Source organism: Phasianus colchicus, chromosome 33 (assembly GCF_987193195.1).
Source record: "Phasianus colchicus chromosome 33, bPhaCol1.hap1.1, whole genome shotgun sequence".
NCBI classification, from domain to species: Eukaryota; Metazoa; Chordata; class Aves; order Galliformes; family Phasianidae; genus Phasianus; species Phasianus colchicus.
This window is the reverse complement of record NC_143468.1, coordinates 841004-847772: the sequence shown is the minus strand read 5'-3', so window position 1 is coordinate 847772 and position 6769 is coordinate 841004. Positions and strand designations below refer to the sequence as shown.

The window sequence follows — 6769 nt, the reverse complement described above, 5'->3', positions numbered from 1 at the left end:
ACTATTGGTCTGCCAGCGGGCGGGGGGCGGGGACGTACTGAAGGACAGGCACAGCCACCAATGGAAGAGGAGGAAAGTCACGGAGCAGCCAATGGTGGCAACGGGTCGGGAGTGAGGTGACTTCCTGGAGACGGGCCTGGGGCGGGCAGGGTCCTGGCAACGGTGTCTGCGGAACCGGAGGGTAAACGGGCCGGGAGCGGGTCGGAACCGGGGGACCGGGATTGAAGGGAGCGGGACCGGGGGACCGGAGGGACGCGGCCAAGGCCGAGAGCCGGCGGGATTCAGGGCTGCTTTCCGACCCTACGGCCTCCGTGACGGAGAGAAGCGGGAGGCCGGGCCCGGCGTTTGGCGCTGCCGCTCCGTCGTTCCGCGGGCTGAGCCGCGATCGGCGCCGTGGAGCGGGGCTGAGAACCGCGGGGCTGAGAACCGCGGGGCTCTCCTTCCCGATTCGGAATTCCATGCAGCGCTACGGGCTCGGGGCTGAGTGGCTGGATGAGTGTGAAGAGGAAAGGGACCTGGGGGCGTTGGTTGGTGCTGGGCTGAACGTGAGCCAGCAGTGTCACCAGGGGGCCAAGGCATCCTGGGCTGAGTTAGAAACGGTGCGGCCAGCAGGAGCAGGGAGCTGATCATCCCCTGGTGAGGCCGCACCTCGAGTGCTGTGTTCAGTTTTGGGCCCCTCGCTGCAAGGAAGACATTGAGGAACGTGTCCAGAGAAGGGCAACGAAACTGGTGAGGGGTCTGGAGCACAAACCTGATGAGGAGCGGCTGAGGGAGCTGGGGTTCTTCAGTCTGGAGAAGAGGAGGCTCAGGGGAGACCTCATTGCGCTCTACAGCTTCCTGAAGGGAGGTTGTGGTGAGGAGGGGTTTGGCCTCTTCTCCCAGGCAACGAACAGGACCCGGGAAAATGGCTGCAAGTTGTGTCAGAGGAGGTTTAGGTTGGACATAAGGAAGAACTTTTCTCTCAGTGGTCAGGCACTGGAATGGCTGCCCAGGGAGGCGGTGGAGTCGCCATCTGTGGCAGTGTTCAAGAGGCGTCTGGATGAGGAGCTACAAGATTTGGTTTAGTGCTTGTGGTAGCAATGGTGATGGGGGACGGTTGAACTGGATGATCCTGTAGGTCATTTCCAACCTTGCGATTCTGTGAATTCCCTATGATTCTGTGTGGGGGAACCGCTGAGGCCCAGAAGCCTTTGGTTCTTTGTAGGATGAACGTCGGCGTGGCGCACAGCGAGGTGAACCCCAACACGCGGGTGATGAGCAGCCGTGGGATCTGGCTGGCCTACGTCATCTCAGTGGCGGTGCTTCACATCATCCTCCTCAGCATCCCCTTCTTCAGCATCCCTGTGGTGTGGACACTCACCAACGTCATCCACAACCTGGTGAGTCACAGCTCAGCTGCTCCCTCCCAGGGCCACAGTGCAGCTGATGTTTGACAGCCGTGTCACAGAATCACTGAATGGTTGGGTTGGAAGAGACCTCAAGGATCACAGATCTCCAGCCCCCCACCACATGCAGGGCTACCACCCTCCCCATTTAACGCTAGACCAGGCTGCCCATCCAAGCTGCCCTTCAACACCTCAGGGATGGACGGGGCATCCACAGCTTCTCTGGGCAGCTGTTCCAGCACCTCACCGCTCTCACAGCAAAGAACTTCCCCCTGACATCCAACCTCAATCTGCCCTCCCTCAACTTCAGATCATTTCCCCTTGTCCTGCAGTTATCTACCCTTTCAGCCCTGCTGTGCTGGGCACTGCGCCTTGTCCCCAGGTATGGGAAGTGCTGGGGCTCAAGGAATGCTTCCAGACCCAGTTCTGTGGAGAACCATTGTTGACAGAAGCTCCTTGGCCTGGGAAACAGCTGTGAGAGCACACAGAGCACATTTCTGTCCCGTGGCATGGCTCTGCACAGAGCTCTCAGCTCTCCCTGCCTTTCCTCCAGTCCCACACATGCTACTGTTGTCTTCTCACATCCTGCTGAGGCACAGGCCAGGCTGCTATGCCTCTGTGTTGCTCTCCTGGAGCAAAACTTTGTGTGAGCCTCATCTGAAGCTCTCTGCATCCCGGAGCTGCCCAGTTCCATCTCCTTGGCTCCATCCCAGCGTTCCCACTGCCTGTGTCCCCATCCTGCGCTCACCTTCTGCCTCCTTTCACTTGAAACCCACAGGTCATGTATTTGCTGTTGCACACAGTGAAGGGAACGCCGTTTGAAACCCCGGACCAAGGCAAGGATCGCCTGCTGACACACTGGGAGCAGATTGACTATGGGATGCAGTGCACCTCCTCACGCAAGTTCCTCAGCATCTCCCCCGTAGTGCTGTGAGTGCTGCTTCACGCTGAACAAGGCATAGGGGAGTGAAGTGGTGTGCCTAGGAGGGCTGCTGCTGGTGCATTCAGTGCACTCAGCCTTGGCATAGACAGGTCCTGGAGTTTGGAAAGTTCTCCCACCTGAGAGGTGCTGGGTTTTATACAGGAAACCAGCCAAAATAGCTGGTTTGGAGAAGCGTAGAGTGGTACAGAACTAACCTGCATCTCACTCCCTCCCCAGGTACCTCCTCACCAGCTTCTACACCAAGTACGACCCTGCGCACTTCATGATCAACACCGCCTCCCTGCTCAGCGTCCTCCTGCCCAAGCTGCCCCAGTTCCACGGCGTGAGGGTCTTTGGCATCAACAAATACTGAGCCCACGCTCCCACTGTGCCACACAGAGCTTCCCACAGGATGGCAGAGCTGGAGGTGGGCGGCTGGGCTGGCACTGTGGGGTGAGGGGAGGATGCAGGAGCAGGGCTGGGCACGCCAGGGACCGTGGGGCTGCTGTGCAGTTGCATGCAGGTCTTTTTGCAAGGGCTTTTTTTGGTAAGGGTCCTGCGTCTCTTAGGAGTGCCTCACTGAGGCTTTATCTCTTGGTGCTTTGGTGAAGAGGTGTACAGTGGGGTTGTATGAAGCGAGTGAGGCATGTTGCATGCGTGTTTCCCTTAAGCTAAACCCTTGTGTGGCAACGGGAAAGCACTTAGAAGGGGAGAACTGTTGACTGGTGGAAAGAGTAACCACTCCATGCCTCCTTTGTCTTCACATTTTGTACATGTCTGTAATAAAGAACTCACAGAGCACAGCAGTGTCCTCATGTGAAGGGAAAGCAGCAGCCCAGTGCTTACAGCACGTCCTGCATGTGTGTGCCATTCCGGGGTCCTTTGGTTCAGCTGGTTCCAGCAGTGCCACCACTTATGGCACATCAGCTTAGAAACTCCCAGATTACTTTGAAATATATACATCAATTTAAAAAAACAAAAAAAAAAAACCAAAAAACCCAAAAAAACAACAAAAAATAGATTTTATTTGAAAGAAGAGCCCTTATAGTGCCCAACAGAGCACCATCATCCCTGGCCAGGGAGAGTCCATGAGCACTGAGCTGGGGCCTCCACGTTGCAGCCCTGCACAGCACGCTCAGCGCTGGAAGGGCCGGCGCACCTTCTTCCTCCTCTTGTGCTTGGTGTCACTCTTGGGGGCGGCCCCCTCGGTCCTTGTGGTCCCAGCTGTGGCCCCCTGGGGAGCTGTGGGGGCAGGGGGAGGTGGGAACCCCCCAGGCACCTGTCCTGAGGTCCCTTGGAACATGCGGGTGAAGAAATCCTGCAGGTCGGCAGCAGAGGTGGGGCTGCCCTTGGAGCTGCTCCTGCTGGTGGCAAGCAGTGCTGGGTGGGAATCTGGGGGTCCCACACAGCCCCAGTGCCCACATATAGAGCCCCCATTTCCCCAACCCCTGGGGTTCCCCATCCTGCTGCCAGCTCTGACCTCTGCCGCCCGCCTGCGCCAGCACTCCGCACCCCGAAGGAGATGTGGTAGGGGACACGGTGGGTGTCCGGGCAGATCCCCACACGCTGACAGCCAGCCCACTCTGTGGGGAGACACGTGGCATCACGGGGGGCTCACACTCACCCTGCTGAAGCTCGGGGACGCGATGCACCCACCTGTGATGTCGTACACCTTGCCATCCATCATGGCAAAGTAGGTGATCTTCAGCCCCAGCAGGCTGGACTCAGCCCACAGGTCGCCCTCCTCGGCGGGGTGCAGCTGGCTGCACTCAGCACAATAGCGGGCACTGAGTGGGTCACGGTCCATCTCAAACCTCCTGCAACAGCAGCACCATCTCAGCCCCCAGCGTGGCTCTTCAGGGACAGTCTGGAGCGCTGTGCCTACAGCTGGAGCCTCGGGCCCTACCTGTGCTTGCCCTGGCACTTGCTGCACATCATGGTGTTCATGGCCTCCTTCAGGTCATCCTGCAGCCGGCTCAGGAACTCACTCACCGACCTGCTCAGCTCGCTCTCTGCCATCCTCTTGCTGCGGCCACCGCAGGGAGAGAGCCACAGTCAGAGCCCTGCGTGGGGCCAGCAGCCAAAGCATCTCCAAGACATGAGCTTTGGGGCAGGAACTCGAGCTGGCAGCCACCCTTCTCCCAGCAACCCCCACCCCACAGCAGCCCACTCACATCTCGTACTCCTTCCTCTTCTCGGGGCTGCTGACGATGTCCCACGCCGCTCGCAGCACCTTGAAGGCCTCCTCAGCTCGCGGGTGCTCACTTTTATCCGGATGAACCTGGAAAGCACAGAGGACTCAGCGCTGCATCCCGGTGAGGCCGTGAGCAACGCGCAGCCCCCACGCACCAGCACGGCCAGCCGGCGATACGCCTTCCTCAGCTCCGCATCCGACGCCGTCATTTCCACTCCCAGCGCCTGGAAGGGGTTCAGCTCCTCCTCGGGCACCTCGGCCATGGCCAGCAGCCGGGACACCTCCTCTGCGGAGCTGCCGGGAGCTCCCACGTCGCAGCCGGGCGCGGCATCCCCCAGCCCGCAGCCCGTCCTCAGCTCCTCGGCTGCGCTTCGCCTCCGCCACCGGGCCCAGAGGCGCCGCCAAGTCCCATTCACCCCGAGGAACCCCCGCGTCCGGCGGAGGACGGCGGAACCGAGCAGCTCCGCCAGCCGGGTCCTGCCCAGCGCGCTCACACCGGCGGCCACCAGACGCCAGCAGAGCCGCAGCACGCCCAGCAGCAGCACGAGGAGCAGCAGCAGCAGCGCGCACAGCATCCACAGCAGCCGCAGCGCCAGCTCGCCGCCCGCCCGCAGCCCCCGGGCCGCCCTCAGGCCGACGCGCCGCGTCCATCCGCGCACGCCGCCCGGCGCCGTCCCTCCAATCCCGGCGCTCAGGCAGGAGCACAGCGGGCTCAGCGCCGCTTCCAGCAGCGCCTTCAACCGGGCCCCGCCGCCCCGCCGCCCCCGGCCGCTCTCCTCCTTCTCCTTCGGGGCGGAACGCGGCCGCTGTCTCCTCCGCAGCCTCCGGGTCGCCTTCCCCGGGTCCTCGTCGCCCTCCTCGGGGCCGGGCTCGGCTCGCCGGCGGCAGCCCAGAGCGCAGGATCCGTCCCGGGGCGGGGGGGCCCGGGGCGCCGCTCGCTCCTCCCGGCAGCCGCACGGGCCGGGCCCGTCGGGGGCCGAAGCGCCGTCCCCGTCTCCTTCCTCGTTGCCGTCGTCTTCGGGCGGCTCCGGCCCGCAGTCCCCGTTCCAGGCGGCGCTGCGCGGGGGGCTCCGGGCCGAACGCTCCCGGCTGCCGCCGCCGCCGCCCCCCGCGGCCTCCGGTGGGGGCTGAGCCATGGCGGCGGCCCAGGCCCTACGTCACCGCCATCGTCCCGTGCCTCAACCGGGAGCGGGCTCAGCGCCGCGGGACCGCCGCCAGGGTTGGGCTCCGAGCCGCGGAGGCCCGCGGGCACCGGGGAGCGGAACGGCGGCTGCGTACGGCGCTCGGGGGACGAAGCGGAGGCCCCGCGATGCCGCCGCTCACCGGTGCCGGCGCGGGGGGGGTCCGCCGCCGCCGCCTCCCGCCCCCCCCGGGTCCCTCACGCTCCTCACTTCCGCCTTCCGCCCGCCCGCCGCAGCCGCCGAGCTCACTTCCGGGGGCGTGGCCAGACGGCGTGCGTCACCTCCCTCGCCACGCCCACTCGTGACCACGCCCCTTTAACCCATTCGTTGCCGGGCACGGAGCCTCCGGTGCATCTCAGGACACCCCGGGAGACCGCAGCGCTCCGTGCGGCGCCTCGGAGGGCTCCGCGGACCCCAAGCCGAGCCCTGGAACACCTCGGGGTGCTCCTCGAGTTCCTCAGCGTGCTCTGCGATGTGCCCTAGAGGGCTCCATGCACCCCCCCCCGTGCACCCTAAGGCATCCCAGAATACTCCCCGAGCCCCTCAGTGCTCTGCGAAGTGCCCTAGAGGACTCCAAGCACACCCCCCGTGCACCCTAGGGCATCCCAGAATAGTCCCCAAGCTCCTCAGTGCTCCGTAGGACACCCTAGAGGTCCCCAAGCATCCCCCCGCGCACCCCAGGACATCCCATAATACCCCCAGAGCTCCTCGGTGTGCTCTAAGGGGCACCTAAAGGCTCCGCACTGCGCCCCGTGCGACTCCCAGCACCCTCCCGATTCACTGCAGGGCTCTCCCAAAGCTCCCAGTTCCGCCCTACGGCCCCGCACAGCCCCCCCCGGTGGGGTCCGCCGCCCCGCTGCGATGCGGCTGCGATGCGGCATTCGGGCACCGGGCGGCGGCTGTGAGCCGAGCGGAGCGGAGCGGAGGGGAGACGAGGGGAAAGGAGGAGAGAGGAGGGAAGGGAGAGAAGGGGAGAGGAGGGGAGAGGGGAGGGGAGGGGAGGAGAGGGGAGGGGAGAGCAGGGGAGAGGAGGGGAGGGGAGAGGGGAAGGGAGAGGAGAGGAGAGGAGAGGAGAGGAGAGGAGAGG

At 63.9% G+C, this 6769-nt stretch overlaps 2 protein-coding genes across 4 annotated transcripts; one reads left to right on the top strand and one right to left on the bottom strand.

Annotated features, from left to right (window-relative positions):
* The first annotated feature begins 29 nt into the window (after positions 1 to 29).
* On the top strand, positions 30 to 3132 carry ORMDL2 (ORMDL sphingolipid biosynthesis regulator 2). 2 transcript variants are annotated; one of them, XM_031603213.2, is made up of 4 exons: positions 30 to 116; positions 1205 to 1379; positions 2164 to 2315; positions 2545 to 3132. In XM_031603213.2, the coding sequence occupies exons 1-4, from the start codon at positions 61 to 63 to the stop codon at positions 2678 to 2680; spliced, it is 519 nt and encodes a 172-aa protein (XP_031459073.1). In that variant the 5' UTR covers positions 30 to 60; the 3' UTR covers positions 2681 to 3132. The 2 variants fall into 2 exon arrangements, with proteins under 2 accessions (XP_031459073.1, XP_031459074.1); XM_031603214.2 differs by having other exon boundaries at positions 54 to 181; positions 2545 to 3130.
* A 180-nt stretch (positions 3133 to 3312) lies between these two features.
* On the bottom strand, positions 3313 to 5907 carry DNAJC14 (DnaJ heat shock protein family (Hsp40) member C14). Of its 2 annotated transcripts, none has more exons than XM_090128474.1 (6): positions 4657 to 5907; positions 4482 to 4588; positions 4214 to 4333; positions 3964 to 4124; positions 3788 to 3890; positions 3313 to 3671 (listed from the first exon to the last, which is right to left on the bottom strand). In XM_090128474.1, the coding sequence occupies exons 1-6, from the start codon at positions 5635 to 5637 to the stop codon at positions 3443 to 3445; spliced, it is 1701 nt and encodes a 566-aa protein (XP_089984600.1). In that variant the 5' UTR covers positions 5638 to 5907; the 3' UTR covers positions 3313 to 3442. The 2 variants fall into 2 exon arrangements, with proteins under 2 accessions (XP_089984600.1, XP_031459070.2); XM_031603210.2 differs by having other exon boundaries at positions 3313 to 3668; positions 4657 to 5906.
* Positions 5908 to 6769: the final 862 nt, after the last annotated feature.

Bases quoted from the DNA above. Each gene is read 5' to 3' on its own strand.
- DNAJC14 (XM_090128474.1), bottom strand. From the start codon at position 5,637: ATGGCTCAGCCCCCACCGGAGGCCGCGGGGGGCGGCGGCGGCGGCAGC. The intron at 4,334-4,481 runs GTGAGTGGGCTG...CGGTGGCCGCAG, and splicing joins AAGAGGAAGGAGTACGAGAT to CAAGAGGATGGCAGAGAGCG. The intron at 3,672-3,787 runs GTCAGAGCTGGC...GCTTGCCACCAG, and splicing joins GGCGCAGGCGGGCGGCAGAG to CAGGAGCAGCTCCAAGGGCA.
- ORMDL2 (XM_031603213.2), top strand. From the start codon at position 61: ATGGAAGAGGAGGAAAGTCACGGAGCAGCCAATGGTGGCAACGGGTCG. The intron at 117-1,204 runs GTGACTTCCTGG...GGTTCTTTGTAG, and splicing joins GGCAACGGGTCGGGAGTGAG to GATGAACGTCGGCGTGGCGC. The intron at 2,316-2,544 runs GTGAGTGCTGCT...CTCCCTCCCCAG, and splicing joins AGCATCTCCCCCGTAGTGCT to GTACCTCCTCACCAGCTTCT.